Raw genomic sequence first — 24,678 nt, forward strand, 5'->3', positions numbered from 1 at the left:
TCACACCTGCTGACATTATATTACTTTATTTTTCACTCTTCACTCATTGGAGCATTGTTTTATGTGTTTTAGCTATTTTTATTTATTTTTTAATCTTTAATTCTGCTGCTCAATTAATCAAATTTTACTCGTGATTACGGTTTTGGCTCCAGACGATCTCAAAATTCACATGATCGAGGAAAAATTATGATGTTGTAGAGCCGATGAACGGGAGTCGGAGGCGGTCGTTCAGCAAGGAACTCCAAACTTTATTCTCCACTAATCCACACTCAGTAACTCTTTTCTCTCTCTCTCTCTCCAACATTTCCCCCATTTTTTTGAAACTGTTTTAAGTTGAAAACTTTTACTACTTTACTACTTTTACTACTTAACCCTGTGTAGTCAATTCTAGCAGTGTAATGTATTGTATGGTAACTGTTTAAACTTCTTGCAGCAAATGTTTTCGCCTCTTTGGTCAGTTTTAGCAATATGAATAATTATAATATATATATTCACATTTTTAACACATTTAAGCAGTTTTTATGAAAAGCTTACTAGCAATCTGTTTAGACATTTAAAGCTAGTTTTAGCTACTAACTTTTCAGTTTAGTTATCTCAAGTAATCCTGCATCATAAGCAGTGAAAAGTAATACTTGCAATTTTTGCTACTTATTGTCTCAGTTTTATGTTTTCTATCTCTTTAAGTTGAACTTTTATTTGGTTTACTTTCCGCCAGTGTTTAAACCTTTACTAAATAGTAACAGCTGTTTGTGGTTTATTTCATCTGGGATCTTTACAGGTTATATAAATAAAGCTGCGTTACTACTTTAGCTTATTCACACGTGATGGACAATTTTTTTGGAGAGAAAGTCTGACAAAATGTGTTGCTTTTGATTGATACTTTAACAGAAAGATAAGCTAGCAATGACTCAGCATGCTAGCATTGCTAGTGCTACATGTTCAACATGGCGGATGTTCATCTCCTCCACGGCTCTGATGTAACGTCTGCCATGTGGCCTTGACCCTCGTCGACCTGCAACTTGTGGCGAATTTAGTGCCACACACACGCACGCACGCACGCACGCACGCACGCACGCACGCACGCACGCACGCACGCACGCACGCACACACACACACACACACACGGAGCTACTGTGCAGCGTCAGAGCTGTCCAAACTCATTAGCCTCACATGCGCGGCTCCTCCACGCCTCTTCTCCTCCTCCATCCATCATGGCTCCCCCCCTCTCAGCCCTCGCCTCCGCTCACATCTACAACTAATCAATCCCCTTATTTGCTTCCTGAGGGGTTTGTTTGAGCAAGTGGCTGTCAGGGCCGGCTCCAGTGAATTACAAATCCTCCATTATCCAGGTGTGTGTGTGTGTGTGTGTGTGTGTGTGTGTGTGTGTGTGTGTGTGTGTGTGTGTGTGTGTGTGTGTCTTTTACTCTTCTTGTGTGGGCCAACATTTGAGATCCCACCTTCCACCAACCATGTGATGTGATGTGGTGGTGGTGTGTGTGTGTGTGTGTGTGTGTGTGTGTGTGTGTGTGTGTGTGTGTGTGTGTGTGTGTGTGTGTGTGTGTGTGTGTAGTGCAGAGTTGGCCTGTGATCAGCCGACAGTGGAGAAGGGGGTGGAGCAGGTGAGCATGTAAATTGGTCTCCAACTCAGTTCCTTGGGGGCCGCAGCCCTGCATGTTTTCCATGTTGCCATCCCCTGAATGTCCTGATGGTTCATTCACCTCGTTCAGCATAAAGCCAGATAACGAGCTGCTCCTTGCAATCAACTGTGTGGAAGCAGGGAGACATGGAAAACATGCAGGGCTGCGGCCCTCGAGGACCGGAGTTTGAGACCCCTGATGTGGAGACTGTGTGTGTGTGTGTGTGTGTGCGTGTGTGTGTGTGTGTGTGTGTGTGTGTGTGTGTGTGTGTGTGTGTGTGTGTGTGTGTGTGTGTGTGTGTGTGTGTGTGTGTGTGTGCGCGCGTATTGACTTACTTCCCATTAGTCCTCCATGGAGACGGTGCTTGGTGAGAAGTCTTGGCTGAATTCTAGATCAAAATATATTTTTCCATTACATCGATTTGATTAAATATCATCATCTTTAAATGTAATTTTGCTCACTGACTGAAACAAACACACCGCGCATCATGACAACCAATCAAATCCGTGAAATGATGGAATCTGTGCTTTTATACATCAGATATTAAAACCCTGAAGGATTTCTTTCCAAACCCACTCACTGGACTTTAAATTGTCATCTCGTGTCTTGTAGAGTTTGCAGCTCTGGAAAAACAAAAACAAAAACCCTCCCAGTGTTTCACCCACCTGCTCACTTTTACACAAAATGTGAGGCGCTTTCCCCCCCCCCACCGTTTTTGACACGTTTTCTGCCACCTGTCGTCTCTGAGCTCAATTTTCTGCATCTATATTCCAGATTTTTTTAAATTGCTAAAGTGAAATAAAACCCAAAAAACTACTCCACATGCTAAAATGATGCAAACACTCTTAAACACACACACACAGTCGCTTACCACAAATCCAATCCCATCACTGCAAATGCAGCACTGTGATAATGACATCCTGGGTAATTAATTAAACTAAACATAATTAATCAAAACAAGCACATTAAACCCCGACAATCCACAGCGATGATTGATGGCACTAATTAATACGTTAATATCAAAGAGAAAGAAGGGAATTTAATAATGTGGTGCAAAATTAATGCACAGGCGGCATGAGAATGAATATGAAATGTATTGGAGGGATTGTAATTGGCTTTGTGTGTGTGTGTGTGTGTGTGTGTGTGTGTGTGTGTGTGTGTGTGTGTGTGTGTGTGTGTGTGTGTGTTACCTTGAAGTACTCCATGAGCGAGCGTGAGTACTTGACAGCGTGGTCTTTCTTCAGATGAAACATCCTCAGATACAGCAGAGACAGACAGCGGTTGCTATGGAAACAAAAGCATCAGAGGGATGCATGAATCCTTCGCTACAAATTCCCTTTAAAGCTTTAAAACACACACGCACGCACGCACGCACGCACGCACGCACGCACGCACGCACGCACGCACGCACGCACGCACGCACGCACGCACACACACACACACACACACACACACACACACACACACACACACACACACACACACGCACACAGGGGAAAAGTAAACAAAGAAAATGAATAAAAATGTCTGAATTTTAAACATTTTTAGCTCTGCGGGCAAGAAATCCACAGTCAAATTGAATAAAGCTTCTCATTCAGTAAAGAGGATTTCAATAAAATAGAAAGTTTGGACACTGGCTTTTGTCGACTGTCAATGGTCTCCTGTTGATAAAGTTATATGACAAAAAAACCCAAACATTTTTATCTGATTGTTGATGTTAATCCTATTTCTTATCTCAATCCGACTCTTAAAAAACAGAAAGGTTCAATGGTTGAACTAAAATATGCAAGACTTCCTAACAAGTCACCAAACAATAAATGGGGAATGCGCTCACCAGGTGAAAATGCTATTAAAGCTAAAAACAAACAAATGGCTAACACTGCTGTAATAGTTGAAACTGTTACAATAGTTAGAATAACTGACATGGTTTAGGAGCGAAAACAACCAAATAGTTGAAGTAGCTATAACTGTTAAAGTCGTTAAAACAAGGGAAATGTCTAAAACCGCTTTTGGAACGAAAGTGGCCAAAACAGGTAGAACATCTAAAATAGCTAAAAGGAGATGTAACTGTTAGAAAACCTCCTAAAATGTCTAAAACTGCAAAAAAAAAAAAAAAAAAAAAAAGTAAAACAGCTACGGTAAATTAAATTAAATTGTTGAAATAGCGAAAATAAAAAATTCTCAAATGTCGAAATCTGCTGAAACAGCAAAACTGCACACACACACACACACACACACACACACACACACACACACACACACACACACACACACACACACACACACACACACACACACACACACACACACACAGACACACACACACACACACACACACACACACACACACACACACACAAGGATAAAATGTTACCACAGCACGGCGAGCTTCTTCTCGGAGACGGTGGCTGAGTGGCTGGTGAAGTTCTTCAGCCTCATGGCGTACCTGCAGAGGACAGAGGCTCGTCACACGCGCTCACGCCTCCACAGATTCAACAAGAACGAAACCTAAATACATCAAATTCGTTTTCTCCTCAGAAACTGAGATTTCGAAGAATCCAGGTGTCGACTTGGAGACAAGAATTTTCTTTCTGATCCAAGTACCACTAAAGATGAAATGGCTTGATCTGACATCACGTCTAAATTCAGATCCGATAGTGATTCAAAAAGGACTCAATAGCGACCTGATATCGATCTGATACTGAGAATTTCCAAATGCCAAACTAATACAGATCCAATGTTGACGGAATGCCAATCCAATATCAATGCAAAACTAATTGATACAGATCCAAAACCAGTGTGAAACCAATCCAAGACTGATAAAGTACCAATCTGATCCGATATCAATCTGATGCACATCAGTCCCCAAACTGATACCAGCTCAATACCAATAAGGACCTGAATGCTGATCTGATACCGATTCAATACCGAACCAAAGCCAACACTGATACTAATCTGATCCCAATCTGATCCCAAGCAAAACCAAAGATTTTATAACCGATTGTGATCTAATATACTGCCACGGATGCTACTGGGACACCAAAAATCACCTAAACAATTTTCAATTTGTGGAAAATTGTGCATATTGTTCAATCGGACAATGTAACGGCCGTCTGTGTTTATTCTGTTGTGAGGAAGAGTGAAGAGTTGTGTCCCCGCCCTCCTATGGTGGACAGCAGGAGGATCGATACGCCGGGGGAGTGTCAGATTATGATCAACTCTTGTGTTGGACAGAAAGTAATTCCAATTACAATGTGACATCTTAGCGTGAAACCTGAATGTTTCCTAAATAGTTGTGAGTCGCAGCCGCAGTATAAAGGTTCTGAATAGTGAAAAGCTCTGACTGATTACCGTCTCAACATTGATCTCTTGAACAAAGGCTGGTCCTCAAACACAGACACAATTTGAAGTGTTAAGACTTCATCGATCTGAACATGAATCAGATGAGAATGATTGTAAAATAAGCAGCAGGGTAATTTGATCCAAACCAAAAGAAGGCTAGGTTGCTCCTTTAGCTGTTTAATAAAGAATACAGTCAGGGTGAGCCCCCGAGTGACCTGATCGCTGCTGCCTCACGGTGTTGATGAGTCAAAGTGAAGGAAGACAAGTTCCACCTTCACACTTTAATGATTCCTGAAGGGGAAACTCTTGTCCTCTGCTCTGCACCGACACACAGAGTCCAGCGGCTCCCAGAGCTTCTCCAGTCGGACTCACGAGAGCAGGAAAAGATGACGACAGTTAAAAGACGCTGTCCTGCCATATCTTTCAGCTCCCAGAAGCCATTGCTGTTTATTTTTCACAGTTTTACGAAGCAAACGGCTCATGAACAGGAGAGAAACGGATCACTCAAAACCCCAAAACACTCATACATTTGTGAAACCTGCAGCCAATCAGAGGAAAGGGTTGTTGAGCTCAATGAACTTTCCAGCGGATAGGCGACAGCTCAGTTAGTCAAGACTTTCAATCCCAACCCGGGCAGTTTAATCTCTCATGTCATCCTGTCTTTGTGCCATTTTGGGAAAAACAATGAAGTCCAGGTTTCTCTGAAACTCCTAAAATCTGCTCAGATGGCTCTCAATGTACGATATATGTACAGTCTATTTATCATTCACAGTCTGAAGTCCAACATTTACGTCCACTTTTGACCTTTTATTGGCAAACAGAGTCTGGCGCGCGGTTCAAAGTGGTTCATTTAGCAGTAGCACACAATCACACAGTCACACAGTCACACAGTCACAGTCAGACTAATGATGGTCTAAGCGTCTCCTGTTCCGTCGAAAGTCTGACTTCTGACCATCAAAGGGTTAAAATTATGGACGGGCACGTATAATACATGAATCCAAACAGAACAAATCTGATCCGTTACGGAGAGCAGCTTTAGCTCCAGACTGGAGGCTCTTCCTGTGTGTTCCTGTATGTCGGACACACAAAAGTGGTACGTTTCAGCATTAAGTCATGAAATTCTAAAGATCCACCATCACAGAACGCTCAGCAGTGATGCCGGTGACGTGTTCATCAGTGGCACGTTGTTCTCATGTGACTTGCTTTTGTTTTTTCCAGGATTAAAAGGTTGCATACAGCAGGTAGTACAAATAAATAAATAAATAGATGATTAGTGCAAAAAAACAGAACGCAACTACATCACTGGGTGAATAAATACCAGTAATAGTAGAAATCTGATAATAAAAGCACGAGTCAGATATGAATGCAACAAAGAATGGAGGTCAAAGTGTTTGGCAAAACGAGTTATTATTGTCATGTTGAGGCGATGGGGGGGGGTAACACTACTTATCAGTCTATATGATATGAGCACAAAAAAAACCGACCAAACTACAAAATTGACAACAATATTCTCATTTACTAAGACGCGGGTGTATGTGTTGATGCTTTCAGCAACTTAACGCCACGAAAATATTCCCATGACTAATACAACTGCAAAAAAAACAAAAAAAAAACGCCGTCAAGATAAACAGAAACTATATCTTGTGCAGTGATTTGCACACTGAGTCAGATATAATTCTAAAAGGGAACATTATATTGGAGCTAATCGGGCAAAGAACAGCAAAAATAAGTGTTAAAATTAAACTAAGATAGCACTGAATGAGAATGCATCTTTACCCACGGTGACACGCTACCGACTAAATGCTGTTGTAAGGTTTTTCGCTCTGGGTCGATACCTGATGAGCTCCACGGTCTCCGAGTACATGGTGTACGGCGACTTGGCCTCCAGTGGATCTCGCTCCATGGCGTTCCCGCACTCTATGAACGACAGCGCGCCGTCGGCGTAGTTCACCGCTTTGCCGAACTTGTCCATCTGAAACCGAAGCGCAAGACAAAAAAATTAAATAAATAAATTTAAAAAATCGCCCACTAAGACACAAATTCCCCTGATAAAAGCTGAAGGAAGCGGTGCGTAAACCAGACGATAAATAACAAGTTAAATAAATCTCCTTTCATTGTTCAGAGGGGGGGAATCGGGATAATTCTTGTGTTGCGGCGCTACACTTGCAGACATCATCAGTCCTTGAATGCAACGTTCCCTCGGAGACAAATGGTGCAATAAATAACACAAATTATACAGCACGCTCCTTCATAGCAAACGGGTCGTCATTCCGAGGAGACGTACAGTGCACGTAATACTACATGTTAGCTTTCTGTGTCTTTTTTGTTGTTTGTTGTTGTTGTTGTGGATCGTCTGTGACATGTTTTCTTCTTACCAAAGCGTCGGCCTTGTGCTTCAGTCTCTTCGCCTCCTGCATGTAGAAGTCTGCGCTGTGGACGCTGGAAACACCAGAGAGGGGGGGGAGGGGGAGGGAGGGGAGGGGGAGGGGGAAACACCATGAAGTCTATTCCTGCACCATTTTAACAAAAAAAAAAATAGAAAAAGAAGTGATTTCCATAATCAGTGGCTTCAAGTAGCTTGCAGTGAGCCAAGCACAGTAGCCTACTTAGGTATACACACCTCAGGCTTGGTGTAACCTTAGTATAACAACAAAACATGTTGTTTCATGAATAATGCAGATGCCTTTTGGGACAAATAAGCAAAGAAGATGCATCATCTTTCCAGGTTTGCGCATACAAGCCATTTCTACCAACCTACGACACGCCGGCTAAATCTGGTGGGCTTTATAAGGAGTTCCGGCTGTTTTCTCCAGTGAATTGTCCAATCCAGGCCACGGACGAGTAAACTTTCAATCAAATATCTACATTTCAGAAGGACAATCAAGTAAAACGTAGAAAAAATAATAGAAAAATGCAATTCGCAATGAAATCGTCAAAGCTATGGCACAAAGTAGGGCTTGTAGCATAAAATGCTATCTTAAGGCATTAATATTCAAGATGGCGAGTTAACGACGTGGTCTTCTCGTAGCTTTTTTTTTTTTTTTGCCTTGTCAGCACCCATAACGTGACGAAAACTTGCTCCACTCTTCAAACATTCATCGCATGTTGGTGAAAAGTCAATCCGTCAGAGTTTAGATCTGTTTCAACGCATCAGTTTCAGTACCGAAATGCAATAAACTGTAAATATTATTTTAAAACTTTTCCTCAGGACATATTTGCGACTATCCAATCTTGAGTTGCAAAACATGTCAAACCTCAAAATATGGATGAATCACTTATACACTTCATAGTTTTGCTATAAGTACAAACAGTATGTGAGTTACTGCGAGACATTTGAATAAATTTTTAGCTTTTGTAGAACATTTTAATGGCTTTGCCTGGATACAATTTTAATTATTTTAGGCTTTTGACCCTTTTTAGTAGTTTAAACAGCTTTATCTATTATACGAAATTTTAGCTGTTTTACTTTTTTTTCTTCTTCTTTAAGCCATTTTTAACTACATTTTGAACCTTTGAAACATTTTCACTGTTGTTCCATTGTAGCCATTAGTCATGATTTCGGTTATTTTACCACTTTGATGTTTTAGTGCCATTATGTTTTCAGCCATTTACCTTTTCAAGGTGTTTTTAGCTGTAGTTAATTTTCCAAGCCCTTTTTTATGTAAAAAACATCTTTTACCTAAATTAAAGAAGTTGAATTGGTGCTTTTATTTTGACGAAGGTCTTCCTTTCACACATGCATATTGACGTTCAGTAAACAATGGGATGTCTTCTGCCTCTGATCACAGTTTTATGACTGACGACATTTTTTATTTGGTATATTTCTACGTACGTGTCGCTGAATGACAGTCGTGGTCTGCGAAGTTCTGTGGGGTCAATCAGGGGCTCCGACCACGCCTCCGAGTCCGAATGTCCGTTGGCGTGGTAAATGTCGCCGCAGTGCTTCTCGCCGTGGGAATCCGCGTCCTGTAGCGGGGAGGAATAGTTTCGCAATTCGCTGTGTGAATCGTTAAAAATGCAACGTGGCCGTCGCTCATCAGCAGCACTCACGTTGCCATTTCTGACATGCGACGACGCCTTCCCCTCCCCCCTCCTGTGTCTGTGCGATGAAGCGGAGGCTGTGAAGGAGGAGATGGAGGAGGAGGAGGAAGAGGAGCAGGGCAGTAACCCGGTGGCGGCGGCGGCAGGCATGGCGCCGCCCTCCTGGCCGAGGGAGGAAGTGCTGTCACAGGGGCGTTTACGAGGGGGGTCGTCGGAGAGCGGGGAGAGGAGGGGGGGCAGGAGCTTCTCGTCCCGCCGCCGCGACTGCTTCCTGTTTACAGAATTACTGAACACAGACAAAATAAAGACGTGAGTCTACTTTAACACTGTAGTACCCCAAAAATCACACCAGAGGGCGACGTGTGGTACTCAGGTGTGCCGATATTTAGTGATGGCCAAATGAAGCTGCAATGAAAATTTATTTCCTGTGACTCCACCAGATGGCGCTCTTGGTTCGCAGATCGAGTCTGAAAGACTGGCAATTAAGTGTCTTTTCAAACCTTTGTTGAACAGACAGCGCCATTTAGTGGCTCCAGTGGTTCATGAAGCTTTATTGAATCTTCATTTGGTCGTCACTACTGATATTCTCATATACACCAGAAATAAGGTACATTAAGGCTCCAACACAAAGCACTGGAAATTCAATATATCCTTCAATTAACTTAATAATAAGGTTATTGTTGCTAGGCAACAAGATAGTATTTCTGTTACAGATTTCTACATTACATAATTTGAACCATTGTTGTTTAAATATAAGTAGGTCTAGTTATTGATTCATTCAACCAAGATCTGTTTGAAATGAACCCCACCCCCAAAAAAACAAAACAATAAAATGTGGTTATCACATTTTACGGACCAAAAGCGCACTTTTTTTTGTGTGAGTGTTTGATGCAAGCGGCTTATATCAAGAAGTAAGTTATTTATCAAATATGCCTGTAAATACTATCTGGGACCACTAGATGTCACTGTGTGACAACAGAATGCTGCAGTAACAGTACCATTAAAAAAAAAATGTAATAGCAGTGTGATATACAGTCTGGAAAATACAATAACTATAAAATGTGGTACACGTGTGGATGAAGAATGCACTCGTGGGAATCTCCAAACTGTTGTTGCTCCTGTCACTTTAAATATTTGCCACTGCATTTCCACTGGCTGTTCGCATATGTAGCTTGTAGCAGCAGTCACACTGTGCATGAAGTAAGACTTCTGACACCGTTGATAGTTTATCTCAGCCAGTCTATGGTTGCACGGCCATGACCGTCTGTAAACCCCCCTCACTGTCAGACATGAGACCACAGATTTGATTCTCCTTGAAGCCAGGCATATTCTTTCTTCTCATTGCTGTATTTACTGGACAATGAGCCACTTTTTTCCAGTTGTTTGGCTGGTCCCATTCAGTATGTATATATATATATATAAAAAAAAGACCAGTACATACCACCTTGGACCAAAAGATGTCACTGTATGATAACAGAAGCTGCCACAGTACCGCAGAAAAACCTAAAAAAAAAATTTTTTCTCATCATAGTGCTGTTTGACTTAAGGTCTGAGAGGTACGGTATACTTCTTACAAACCGAGCTCCCGCTGAGTAACAGTATGCTACTTTTTTTTTTCAAAAAGGGTGGTCCTCCTGCCCCTCTGAACCGCTCCGCCGTCCTCACACCCATCGTCTGAATCGTGAAGTTAAAGATCCCGTCTCCATGTTGCCATTAGCAGACTGAACACACACGCCGATGTAACTCTCGCTGCCTGAGCACTGTGTTCCTTGTAAAGTTGTTATGATTCTGCCTGCCCCGGTAGCGCCTCCACGATTATTCCCTCAGCCGCCTCATTGTAGCTCCTGTGACTCATATTGTTTGCCACACAACAGATAATATTTTTTATGTTTTTCCTCTCCCTGAAAACTCTCGGGGTTTGATGCGGCGAGAAAGTTGCTGAGCTTGCAGAATAGGGCCCCGGGCACCGACATTAGTGATAATATACAAAATCACTGAGACAAAGACTAATTAGCTGCTGGAAGAGTGTGTGTGTGTGTGTGTGTGTGTGTCTGTGCGCAGCATAATTGGTGTGTGTGAGCTTGTGTGTACGACTATGCTAATTTTGCGTGTGTGTGTGTGTTTGTGTGTGTGCAGGCAGGCGAGCAGGTGAGAGCGCTCATGCCTCTTTTAAAGTTATAATATATGAAGAAATCCAGAGCTCCTCAGCAGAAAAAAAACATCTCAGTATTTCTGTCTGCAACGACTCCACTGTTACCAAGTTCCTGCTTCACCTCATATCAAATGCCCCCCCCCCCCCCCCTTTTTTTTTTCCTGCTCCTGCGGCATACAAATCTGCTCTGTAAATCAATCGGCCTGACTTCTCCTTTCAGAATAAATCAAAAACCCAATTGCAGAAATTCCAGTTTGACCTTATTTTATTACAGCCAATGAAATACCGCGTGAAGCCGTAATGTCGGCGTCGCATCGCGGGGCAGACCAGACGGTCACACTGAACCAGACGGCTTCAGCGACGGCTCGGGAAAACCTGATGATTGAAGCGGCGAGCGTGAAGTGAAGTGGTATGGTGGTTAGCGAGAACGCCGCGGGTTCGAGTCCGTTCCCGTACCTTTGCTTTGCTCATTGACACCTGGGACCAGTTTCTCTGAACGCGACCAAACGTTATAATACAAGATGGACAGGCGGGAAGAAAAGATATTACATTTAATTACTTGTGGAAATGTACCTCCAACACCAATATGGAGAATCTATTTAAGCTGCTATTTTGTAGTTATATGCATTCTACAGTATTAATTTATTGTCTTTCTTTGCATGTGTGCCACGTTGTGTTGAGTCTTTATGAATATAAACAGCTTTAGGTGACTGCAGTAAGTTAGTCCTATCCCTCCTTGCTGGAGCTTTTTTTGATTCTAAACTATTTCTCTACAAATATTTTACTTTTAGCTGTATCTTTGCTTTCTTTGTTAACCAATAAGATTACGCCGTAAAATACTGAAATACAAAAAGAACACAGTTGAGCTTTTGTCTTCAGCAACAGTTCAGACTGAATGTTAAAGTCTGCTCTGTGCAGGCGTGTAACGACATCTGTGACGGTGTTTCGCTCTGCCCCTCGCAATCAAAGCGAGAGCCACGCTAACAATAGAAGACAAGTTTATCGTTATTGCAAAATTAAGGTGCACAAAATGCACATTGAAAAAGCAATCCAAAGCACAAGAGCACAGAAATTAAGGGAAGAGGGCCTGAAAATACAAAGTTAAAGGTATACAGGAGGATTTTCAGGAATTTTAGGAAAGAACCACCCTCTCCACCGTTTGAAAAAAATGCGCATGCGCAACGCTGTACCTGCTCCCGAGACGGAACGCCTACTAAAACGCGTGCGAGAGACATGCACGAGCCCAGTTCTCCTCGTGCACGCTCTGTTTACAAGTCACAAGTCGGCATCGCTCACATAAGCTCACTTTACAAGAAGATTTGCACCAGAGGGGGTGAAACTGTGTAAAAATGTCCGAGAATAATGCGTCGGGTCGGCCACCGGCATGATGAGGACCGTGTGGAGTGAGCTGCGCGCAGGGGCGGGCACGTACGACGGGCTTACGTCATATATCACCAGAATGATTGACAATTGGGAGGACCAGTTATTTTGATGATCCACCCGGAAGAAGAAAATCCTCTACTATACCTTTAATAATCTGATCAGCTTTTGGTTTGATAGAAAAAAAACAAAAACAAAAAAAACAAAAAACAAATGCGTCGCGTTCTCAGCTGGTGTGAGTTTTAGGACAAAAGGAAGAGCAAATCTCGAAGCACAAAGCCTTCAACATCTGCGTACATGTTTTCATTGTAAACCCCCAGCATTACGGCAACATTAGACAATAATATTAACAGTCCACCACATTCCTGTTTCATCCCGCGCTAATCTCAGGATCAGTCATGAACATTTGTTACATGTTTGATTTAGAAACTGTTTCTCACGAGTGGCTAAACGCTCTTGTCGGTGTGGTAAATGACTTTTATCTGAAACAAATTGTGTTAATGCTCAGTCCGCTTGCAGCTAAAACTTCATCCAACTCAATAAAAACAAACCCAAACTACAACCTCTCTGAAAGTAATATTAAACTCCTACACCGACCACGTCATAAGCACACAAGTACACTAAACTACTATTAAAAAAAAATTGTTTTCCCAAAATGTATGACGGCAACCAATAATAGTATAATACCTGCAATTAAAGTAATGTTATTTTAGATTGTAATGAAGCCAAAATCACCAGAATCTATTACATTATTGATTGTAGAACTAAAAAAAGTCCTTTGACATTGAAGCACTGCAGCCTAACCTATTAATAAAACACAAACAGGGTTGTGTAGATGAGCATTACAGGTAACATAATAGAATATAATTTGGTGTTAAAGAACTTTCTAAAAACCTGTCCTCGTGTTGTGAAAAGGAGCTCATGATCTAACAGACGGAGGAGGAAGCGGCTGACGACCACGCCTTCTCCTGAGAAAAGCTCCAGAGCCACCGGTTCAGCTCCGGGTCACTCCTTCCTCTCTCTGCTGCTGCTGCTGCGGCGGCGCTCTTTGATAACACTGCGACGCATGAAAATATTTCCTCCGTAGCTGTCACACTGAGACTTATTTATAACGACAGCCGGCTTAGGCGGGTTTTAATAATTCACACGGAAAGCTGAAAGTCGCGGTTCGTCATTCCTGTGTCTCGGCGAGAAGTGAACTCGACTGTCTGGCGGCGTCAGGAGTGCATCAACGATGTCAGGACTACCCTAAAAATACGCCAGGAAAACTTTGTGCGATTATCTCCACTGATGTTTTTTTTTTTTTTTTTTCCCATTATCTGCAAGAGGGAGGCCGAGCTTCGTGAAGGAGGCCGGGGGAAGCCTTGTTGAGCGTCTGCCAGTTTACGCAAAGTACTTTTCTGGAATTAGAAGAACTTTTTCATTCATTACCAAACATGAATGAAGCTCCTGCTTCCCTCACTCCAGCTGTCACCATCAAAGGAGCACAAAACAGTGTGTCAGACATCCCTGACCTGATTTCATCTCCTTCTCCTGGCATCCTTATACATGTCAGGAACAAAGCAAAGATGCAACACAGTAGATTTGGAAATGAGACACATGTCACTGGGAAAGTGTTTGGAGAAACGTGTTTGATCTGAGAGGGGTTTTGTTTTTTTTTTGTTGGTTTTTTTCAGCTTTAAATGAAATTGTAAGACAGAAACTTTGAGACAGTGGGTACCGATTACCTAAAGTTGATCCTATCTATTTTACTGTGGATTCAAAGCTTCTGCTTGGATATTGAGTTCATTCCTACGTATGTTTTACCACATCTAAGTTGCTTTTACTTTATTTAGTTTAATAAATCCAACGTTTAGCAATTTGTACATACATTTATTTTACCATAGACGCAACCGTTACTCCAGTAGAACATTCTTTAGTCCCGAGGTGAAGGATTGGATCTTCATCACTAATTATCAATGTACAAGTATATTTTAAATGACCCTGACCCACGGCTGCTTTCAGTGGACGGTGAGAACCTTCCACCGTGTTTCAGGCAGCGCTTGTATTGTAAAATCTTTTAAACCGGCAAACTTTGTGAGAGACGGTTGGTTGGTTGACCAATCGGTTGTGAGACTGAGAGATTCTATAATTCAATAATTGAAAGTGAGGCACTTGAGGGGCTGATGTGAGAAACGGGATCTTTGTACAGTCCCGGTGTTCTGCTCTGTGTGAGCGCTTACTCTGCGTTGTTGTTCTTGTGGTTGTGTATCGGCGAGATGCAGGGCGGCAGGAGCAGGCAGTCCTTGTCCAGCCGCAGCTTCTTGTTGCCGCTGACCGACGACTCCCCGTGGTCCGACTGGGAGGACGGTACAAGAACAGGAATAGCATGAATGGCGAGAAGCTCACGAGGAGAATTTCCGCAGGCCGATCCAGTTCCCCACCTTGTGTTTCCTCTTGCTCTTGCTGGTGTGTTTCTCCGTTGGCGCCGCCACGTTTGCAGCCCCCTGTTTCCTGTGTTTCCCTCCATTCTCTCCTCTCTCCGTCCTCCCGGCCAGTCTGGGATTACTCTGCTCTTGCGCAGGGGGATTTTCCAGGACCCCCAGACCCGGGCAGATCTTCTCCCGCTCTCTCGCCGCCGTCCTCTCCCTCTCCCCAACCCCAAATCTCTCCTTGTCCTCCCGGTCCGTCTGCCTGTCCCTCTCTGCTAATCTGTCCCTGTCACCTTGTCTCTCTCTGTCCTGGGCTAACCGCTCGTTTTCCTCTTCCTTTCGCTCTCCTTTCGCCAGCTTCTGTCTCTCTCTCAGTCCGGGCCACTCTCTCTCCTCCTGTTTCTGTCTGTCTCTGTCTGCCGCCGACATCCTCTCCTCCGGTCGCTCCCTGTCTCTCCCTTCACCCCCGTCTCGTTCGGGAATCCCCATCCTGGGTCTGTCCCCTGCGCCCTGTCCAGGCACCCTATTCAGTAAACTCAGATCAATCTTCACCCACAGAGTCTGCAGCTCGTGGTATTCTCTGAGGGGGGATACGGGCGCGTCGCGTCCAATATTGGGAGGGGGTGACATGGACTCCAGGTCCTTGGTCTGCCCCCCTAACCCTCCGGGATCCGGGACAGAAGTACCGAACGCACTGCTGATGTTGCTAATGCTCAGAGTGTTGCAGCCGCTGCCGCTACCGTTACTGCTGCTGCTACCGTTGGTGGCCAACACGCCGCCGCCGTCTTTGACCCGGAGCCCCTTCCCTCCGAATGGCGCCGGGCCCCCCGCGGTGCCGGCCGGGCCGAGGCACGGGAGGAGGGGCGTGTGCACGTGCGCGCTGGACAGAGTCTGCGTGTTGATGGCGGAGCGCGCCGTCTGGGTCGGCAGCGCGGGGACTTTACCGGCCTCCTCCGTGTCGGAGGGGCAGTCGGACGAGGAGGACGAGGAATCCGTCTCGATGAACTCGCGGGACTTGGGCGTGATTCTCGTGCTGGGACCTCTGTGTTTCCTCTTGTCCTGGCACGGTTAAATATATGACACAAGAAAAAAAGAGATGCGTCAACGGGTGAGGAAGAATCTGGTGGAATACGGCATTTAAAAGACATATGCGGAGAGCTCCTCCACAAATAAAAGAAGCGTTGAGATGCTCTCAGTCACACGTCATCGATTAATGCCCTTTACAACTCCTGCCAAAGACAAACATGCTAATCAAAGGCAAAGCATATACAGTGTACGACTGGATGTGATAATATCATGCAAATTAGGCCGCACAAGTTGCCAGCTTGTTCTGCTAATCTGTGAAGTGAAATGAAACATGTTTGACTGACTAATTTTGAATGTCAGTGATATTCACTGTGCACAAGTCACACAGTGCAGCGCAGGCAGCCTGCTCCTCACATGCAAATTAAAAGATGCAGCACACATTTTATACTCCCGAAGTCTTTCTGAGACACTGTTATACCATTCTAAAGGAATAATAAAAAAAAAAAAAAGTTTCATCATTCTTGTGGATCAGAGTATCACTGAATTTACATGCTCTTGGATGGCAGCAGTGATATTCAGCTGAAAACGGTTTGAAGTGGGCCGTCGGGTCATGTGATTTCTCTCTGACGATTACCATCTTTACCTCTGTAAAACGACTCGACAATAAAGAGTGTGGTGGTCTGGCTCCTAAACTCTGTGGAGCTCAGCTAAAGTCCAGTTCGTTACATGATCCAGTGAATTGGCACCAGTTACAACTGAGCATTTCATTGAACTGAAGCACGGATCTAAACGAGTCTTTACAAACCGGGCACAAGCTGTATTTTACTGTTTAACAAGGTTATGTCATTTCTAAAACAGTAGGACACTGTGGTTGCTGCCCAGGATGATGAATTAGTACTATTTTCAGCTGTGCCCGTGACACACCCTCCTACTAACACGAAAGGTTGATTCTCCACCCGCTAACAAAACTTAAATCGCATTCAAATGTCACAGTGCTTCCATAAAGACGGGAACCTTGTTGGTTATTGTTGACTGAAAAGGCTGTGATTTGGTTCAATGATGTAAATGTTGACCTTTGTCTCCACAAGAGAACCGACGTCTTGGCCGTCATTGATCCGTCCAACCACCCTGCCCCCCCTCCAAACACAGACTTACAATCCATCCATTCACTCATCGTCTTTCCTTCATGGGAGGTAATGTGGAGCTCAAAGACGCCAAGGCCACCTGTTCATACAAAGGGGAGCCACAGGTTTCCACAAGCTCACCCACATCTAATCATTCCAGCAGGTCCAAGGCTTCGACCTTATCGGCTGTGCTTCCAACACAAAACGATCAATACTGCAATCCTCAAGTCACCGAAACTGATTCCCTTCATTACAGAGAAGCAGGAACCCGTTGGACACTCGAAGTCACAATGCACACACACGGTACCATTCATCCATCACTGTGTAGGTTCTCGTATGAAAAATGGCTGACACAGTCGATAGTCATTAACGGGATCATTTGAGCGGTTTTGAGTCTTTTGGATCCGACAGTGAGAAGACGGACCTCAAGAGCCTGCCAGTTGGAGAGCTCGTCCACAAAGCCAGCGCAATCCATGGTCCTCCATCTCTTTTCTCTCGGTGTTCTTCTTGGTTTGAGCCCCGTAATTTCCACATTTGTTCTGATCAATCATCCCCAAGTTGAAACTACGAGAAAGCAACGAGCAGCACTGGCAGGTCTGTGCAACATCAACAACCGGCGGGCAGCTGCAGAGGCAGAGGACACAGTCATTGTTCCCGGTCTTTAACAAAAAAAAACAAAAACCCACTCGCTTGGCAAACCTATACTTTTGGACTCTTTCCATCACATGCAGCCATCTGCAAAATCCTTTCTCCTTCAACTCGCGTTTCTGTTGAAATCAGGAGAATAAAATAAAGAACGAAAAGGGGAAAAAACAAAAAAAAAACCTGTCCCCTGTGTCGTGCTCACTCAAACTGCCTGGGAAAGCTTTTTTTTTTTTGGAAAGTTCACCTCTTCTTAGTGTTGACATTAGCGCTCCTGCCAGCTGTTCTGCACAGCGAAAGCTGGCAGAGGATCAAACGGCGCAGCGGCACTCGCGGCAGCGGCTGCAGATGTTTGCGCTCATCTTGATTCCAGGTAATTTCGGTGAGGTTGCTTCCCTGAGCAAAAAAACATTTAGAGTTTCCAGCTTGAGTCTCTGGGTGTATACGAACGGCGTGCGTTATAAGAAAGTAACCTCCAAAGCAGGGGATTGATATTCACAGTGCTTGATTCGTTTCATACGCTCATACCTCGTGGAGGGGTAAATTGCTTTTATTGTGTTTACCTGAAGCCAATTACTGTTGAAAAGGGCATGAAAGCCTCAAAAGACGAGCCGGCGACTCATTAATTACAAGTTGTGTGGTTAAAGTTTGGAGTTGAGGCGGCGGCAGATGTCGGGGTCGGACGCGTCACGTCGGGTCACTTCCTCTCATTTTGGCCGGCGACTGACAAGCTGCCGATTTGCTATTTATCGCCGTTTTTACTTGTTTTAGCTCGGCTGACAGCTGGCCGCTAATGCCTTCCGTGTTAATTTGCCTCGGCGGCCCAGATTCCAGAGAGCAAATTTCCTCCGACGGGCGGCAGAAGAGCGGAGAGGAAATTTGTTTTCGGAGCGAGCGAAGATAAGGACGAGAGGGACGAAGATCAACAGAAAATCCAAGACGGGGGGGAAAAAACTCGGAAAAAAAACTGTGAGCTGATTGCTTTTGTGCCGCCTCCCGTTTCAGCTTCACCTTAGTGGAACTGCTTCTTAGTTATTTTGTCATTATTTATTGGATTGAAAAAAAAGAAAAGAGAAAAAAAAGCATTTACAAGCTTTGTTTTTCCAACTTTCCTTTTATTAGACTTGATGAGAAGTTTATGCTGACAATTTATGCTCATTATTTCCATTGTTCTAATAGTTAGGATATTATTTATTTTAAATTCTTTCTCAGATCTGCAACTCAGTCTAAACCTTATAGTGGTACTCTTCTACGATATGATGCCGTGAACACAAAAATAAAGTTGTTTTTTTTCACTTTACAGGGAATTAAAAGAAATACACCACAGAGCTATGTGATCTAAAAAATATCTTAATATTATACAGCTAATGTTCCATTTACACTTGATAAAATAAGCTGAAAAGCATTTGATGGACCAAACGAAGACTTTATATCTTCAAATTTATTACTTACAGTCTTGATGATTATCAATTTATAATTATTAGGTTGGAAGAAACAGGAAACATGAAATGTTAAACTCTTTCCATTCTTTTTGTTGCCTCGGTGCCTGTTTACAGTTAAAAAACAAACAAACAAAACAGTTAATCACACAATTTCAGTGAATTAATCACAATTACCGGAGCTTTTCTTTAATATTTAAATTACTTGCATTTTGAACTCTGCAGAGCATAAATGCACAGTGCATGGAAACGTCCTCTGTCACAGTCCAGTCAGTGTTTTGCGAGATGTATAAGGAGATGTTGATGGTGGAGTTAATGACACACTTTCTCTAGATCATGCAGACCTACGTCACGCTGACCATTTTCGCTCAGCAGACAGAAGAACATGTATTTATGTTGGTCACCATGACCACTTAGGGCCTTCTCTGATTTTACATATCACACTGTGTGGAGAGCAGAAGCATAGACATTAACTGTTACCTAACTTCAGTGGAGACATGACGACCTTTTCGATGTGCGTTAATACGTAACAATCACTTGATAAGTATCGACTTTTACTAAACCCCTTTTGTCTTTTGTGTCGGAAGCCTGTCCGAATTCTCACTAAACAAAGGAAAGGAGGCTCGTTGCTTCCTTTGGAGCCTCCTTTAGTATAGGATAGCACTGATGTATCCTTTACCAAAGGAAGCGAGCTCATGCTGCCCTACAAGTCCTTGCAGCAACAACATTTAAAGGAACCCTTTCGAAAAATGACGCAGATCATGTCATTTACCAAAGCAATAATCTGCATTGAACAACTTTAAATCATCTAAAACCCAAATGTGCTTTTAATAGTCCAATTTGGGAAACTTGTAGTTCTTTCCCCCACCACGTCACTAACTTGCGTCACCGTCGCATTGTTATGACGTCACCAAGTGAAAGTGTGGTCCGACTGCGACGCCAACGTGATCGCCTTTCACTAACTGCTTTAGGAAGCCTTCTAACGCCTTACACTTAATCCACTTAATCCATAGTTTAGGAGAAAGGAGGGGCTTTTCCGACGTACCCTATATATTGCAGTTGCTTGTGGCTAACAACTAGCCGGCTAAAGGCTTCTGCTTCATGTCCGAAGCAGGTTTCTACTACATTATACTAAATGTACCCCCCCCCCCCCCCCCCGCCCAACACACACACACACACACACACACACACACACACACACACACACACACACACACACACACACACACACACACACACACTATCGGATTGAGTACCCACACTATACTAATACGAAAGCCGTGTTTAGACCTTTTCTATGCATTGATCTTTCAATGACATTTTGAATAAATGGTGAGCTCCAACATCCTGGTACTTTCATAATGGCGCCGAAGGCAGGAGTTGTGGTCGGCAGGAGTGTGACGTGCCTGAACGGTGGTCAACAGGTACATTTACGGACAATGCCTCAGCAACAAACCCCACGTGTGGGTGGACAAAGTCTTCAATACAGCGCGTGCAGGAGTCCAACTACTTTGTTGGTGCTTGAAACTGTCCTGCGGGGAGTCGGCGGCGCTGCCCCCCCCCCCCCCCCCCCCCCCCCACCCCGCTGTCAAAACACACACAGACACACGGCTAAAAAAAAAAAAAACCCAACCTGGTTGGCGCTGCCAGCTGGTGCGGGCGTCGGGGTTTGCTGCAGCGCTGCTGGTGGAGTGGCTGTGTTTGAGCTGGCGGCCCCACGGGGCTCCTTCCTCGGGGCGGTCTTCCCACCGGGGGGCTTGCTCCGCGGCCTCGGGGGGTTCTGGTGCTCCAGGGACGGCGGAGGCAACAGGTCCTTGTCCCTGGCCGCGGGGCTGGCAGGAAGAAGCGAGCACACCATTCAGACGCTCACTTTGAGCAAGGCACAGACAGTCGCGCTCCAGCAAACGGCGGAGGAGGATAATATTTTTTTCCTGGGCTCGCTCCATGGTGGGGGGGGGGGGGGGGGGGGGGATGTGTGTTCAAAAAAAAAAAAAATATATATAAGTCAGCATGAAATAATTGAAAGCAGCATGCGTTCGGCTGAACTTGTTTGGAAGTGGGGAGCCTGAAATGGAAAGAAGGGAGCGGAAGGAGTGATAGAGGGGGAAGAACAAGAAAGAAGAGGAAACTCGGAAGTCTGTGTTTTGCTCTCTCTTTTTTTTTTTTTTTCTAATTAGCCCAGCGTCAAGCTGAGCTCAGTGCTCGACATGGTTTCCATTCAGTCTGAGTGTTTTTCAACACAGTGACAAAAAAAACAAAAAAAACCCCATGGAAGCCCCCCCGTTAGCTCCACATAGACACTGAGTCAGTGTTGGGAGCTAATATGATACTTTCAATAAATCTGATATTTCATCAAGTGTAATGTCTTCGACAGATCAGACTGATTCTGGAGTAAAACTGGTGATTTAACACAACCCGCGTCAAACACCACACGGCCGCTTTTTATCAGCAACCATGACCTTGTATCAATACGCAACAGGAAACTAAATCAATGTTTTTGTGAGGCAATTTAAAATTCCGGTCATTTTCACTTCACTGAGGTTTTTTTTTAAAACTCTGCCGCTGCACTTGGCTATTGAGCTCAAGAATCTTGCCATTTTTAGCTCTTTTGCCATTTTTTAAAAAATTATATCAGGAAAAAAAAGTGTGTAAATACAATAAAGGATAAAATGTTTATTAGCCTGACATCTTGTGAAAGCTTTAGGAAGCTACTGGAACAGGCTGAAGAGCCACACGTTGCTCCAGAGTGCTGGTCTAACCTGTTAGCTTAGCATTGGTGCTAATATTTCTACGTGAAATTAAGCCGATCAATCGGAACAGGGACTTTTTCCTCACTTGCCTCTGTTGTGCTCCTTCTGTCCTCACCTGTGCTGGTTCCCTCGGCTCCATGTCTGGCTCTGATTATCCTCGGCGCTGTTCGACCTTTCCGTCCGTTTGGGCTGCTTCTTCCCGGTCGTGTTCCTCCTCGGGGCCGTGACCTCTGGTCCCAACAACAGGCCTGGTGACAGCCTCATCTTGGACCTCTGGCCCTCCCCGGAGGCCTTCTGGCTGAGCTTGGCCTTGGCCTTCTCTCTGCCGGAGCTGCAGGCAGTAGAAGCAAAACAAAACAAAAAAAAAAAGAGAGAGAGATTCATTTTTTTTTTCCCTTCCTCCGAGACAAGTTGTTGTCAGCTGCAGCCCACAGTTTGTTTATCCATCTGTCACTGTCCCGTCCATTCAGTTATTCAGCAGATGTCATCAGAAGGGTTACTTTGGCAGATTTCCTCACTCACCAGAAGGCTGCTCTCGTGTCCTTGTGCTCCGCGGCGGGTGCGGCTGGAACCGGTGCGCTGCTGGACGCCCCGGGCTTCGTCTTGGCGGCCGCCCCCGCTCCCGGGGCTCCGTCGCCCGGGGAGAATGTCCGCGGACCCTGGCTGATGGAGCCTGGGCAGCGTTTTGATCGGGAGGGGGGGGGGTCAGTGCGCCTCGACACACTCAATTAGACGTCTGTAATCCGCTCGCCGTGTCCTTGTTGTGTCTACTCACCTGTGCCATGGTGGTCCTGCTGTGGGGGGACCAGGGGTTTGCTTTGGGCTTGGACTTTATTCAACCAGCTGTCCAGCTGCCACTTGTTGGTCGACGGGGGCTCCGGCTACACGAGCAAGGAAAACAACCTGGTGAATGTTTCCGGATTGTAACACATTTTTAATTGGGTCGTAAACCTTTGAAAATCTCTCTCTAAAAAAAAAAAAAGGATGCTTTAAAAAGGGACATTGTGTCAGAACTGTAAAATCTTTCTGGGACATTTATAAATAAGTTTTGTATCATTGTGACATATCGGTTACCGTCTCCTCCCTCCCTCCGCCCGCACAGCTCATAAAAACCAGGCATGCCATTAAAATAATGTGATAAATAACCTCATAATTCGCCTTTTCTGCAGTTTTACGACTTTCATGCGGGTGGAGACCGTTTAACCGTACAGACCGCTCAGCTGGTGCTGCACAGTGGCGAATTAAAAAAAAAAAGGCAGTGGAAGCGCATCTGTCTCTTTACAAAATGTAAACAAAATAGGAACGACTGACACATCATTTCACATATTTGCTGGATGATTGCGAAGTGGGATTCTCATGCACTGAGGAGCTAATGCGAGCACTGTGATTCGGTACGTATGGCGCCACACACATGCGGGGAACGGTCAGCCCACCTCGGGAGTGTTTGTGCGGGAGGCCTGATTATACTCGCTGTCGCTGGAACTGCTCTCGGACTCGTCGGTGTCAGACTCCGAGCTGCTCTCTGATTCACTGCTGCTCCCTGATGCGCCGCTGGAGAGAAACAACATGTCACACTTTATAGAGACCGTTTCCACAGACGCCACCAAGAATAAACCCATGGACACTGTCGCTATAAACAGGGCCCGGATAGGAGAGGCTCACCCTCTGCAGAATACAGAGCAATGCCCACAATGACTTGAGATTTTGGTTTTTATTTATAAATGACATTTTTTGTTTTTGTTTTTGAAGAAGCAAAAGACAAGTCGTCCATTCAGCCCAATCAGACTTTATGAAGACGACGGCCTGGTCTGGTGAATTTGAGCGATTGACGGATACTTTAAAATAATTAATGTTAGCATATAAATACACATGTAATTAAGCTAAAAAGAACAGGAAACCTTTACAGGAAGATGTTCATTCACCCATTAACACACAGTTTAAAATCAGGATCCACTATTAGATCAGTCTGCGTATGATCATGTTCTGCTATATTTTCATTGGCATTTCAAGTAAATGCAACTAAAAGCAGTGAAAAGATAAGGAAATATATAAATACTTCATGCTTAAACATACAGACTTATATACAAGGATATGAAAACTCAAAGGTCTAAACCAGCTGCCTCAGAATCCCTGAGAAAACATGAGGACATGTCCAGCAGACTATCAAAGATGCTATAAAAAGAATAAAAACTTACTTATTTATGACCTTTTTTTAAAAAATAAATCAGGAATAATGGAAAGTGACTCAACAGCGTGTGAAATAATCTGATATACATTCAGGAAGTTCTTTCCCAAAGCCTCAACAGTCTCAATATAACTTAAAAGGTCATATTATGAATGCAATATTTCATCTGAGTACAAAATGAACAGATAAAAACAGAGCAAGACCGACCTCACACTTCCAATTTAGAGCCACTTAATGTCTTTTCACGGGTTTCCAAATTCCTGCACTTCAGCACAAATCTTTCTGTTCACTCTAATGGCGTCCACGTTGAAACTCAACACATTTAAACAACTCCCAACGCATGAAATTCCCAGGTTTTATGAGGCACACTGAATAGTTTCTGAAGGTTTTATTCACTCCTAAAGACGGTGGGTATCATGGTCCATCTGCACCCACTGGAGCCGGAAGGTAAGAGTTAAAGTGAAGACAGGTTCGGGTGTGTGTGTGTGTGTGTGTGTGTGTGTGTGTGTGTGTGTGTGTGTGTGTGTGTGTGTGTGTGTGTGTGTGTGT

General features: G+C 44.2%; 1 protein-coding gene across 1 annotated transcript in view; it reads right to left on the reverse strand.

Moving 5' to 3' along the window:
• Positions 1-24,678, reverse strand: part of aff2 (AF4/FMR2 family, member 2) — a gene marked incomplete at both ends in the record, with an annotated part of 160,721 nt that overhangs the window by 1,501 nt on the left and 134,542 nt on the right. Inside the window, 14 exons of the mRNA XM_080501965.1 lie at positions 1,973-2,025; positions 2,828-2,921; positions 4,012-4,083; positions 6,815-6,951; positions 7,355-7,418; positions 8,812-8,945; positions 9,030-9,306; positions 14,775-14,890; positions 14,976-16,022; positions 20,828-21,026; positions 22,060-22,275; positions 22,467-22,617; positions 22,720-22,825; positions 23,378-23,495. Coding sequence (XP_080358091.1) covers positions 1,973-2,025; positions 2,828-2,921; positions 4,012-4,083; positions 6,815-6,951; positions 7,355-7,418; positions 8,812-8,945; positions 9,030-9,306; positions 14,775-14,890; positions 14,976-16,022; positions 20,828-21,026; positions 22,060-22,275; positions 22,467-22,617; positions 22,720-22,825; positions 23,378-23,495 — 2,784 coding nt within the window. The remainder of the gene's footprint in view (positions 1-1,972; positions 2,026-2,827; positions 2,922-4,011; positions 4,084-6,814; positions 6,952-7,354; positions 7,419-8,811; positions 8,946-9,029; positions 9,307-14,774; positions 14,891-14,975; positions 16,023-20,827; positions 21,027-22,059; positions 22,276-22,466; positions 22,618-22,719; positions 22,826-23,377; positions 23,496-24,678) is intronic.

The sequence above is a fragment of the Blennius ocellaris genome (genome assembly GCF_963422515.1).
Source record: "Blennius ocellaris genome assembly, chromosome: 9".
Classification (NCBI taxonomy): Eukaryota; Metazoa; Chordata; class Actinopteri; order Blenniiformes; family Blenniidae; genus Blennius; species Blennius ocellaris.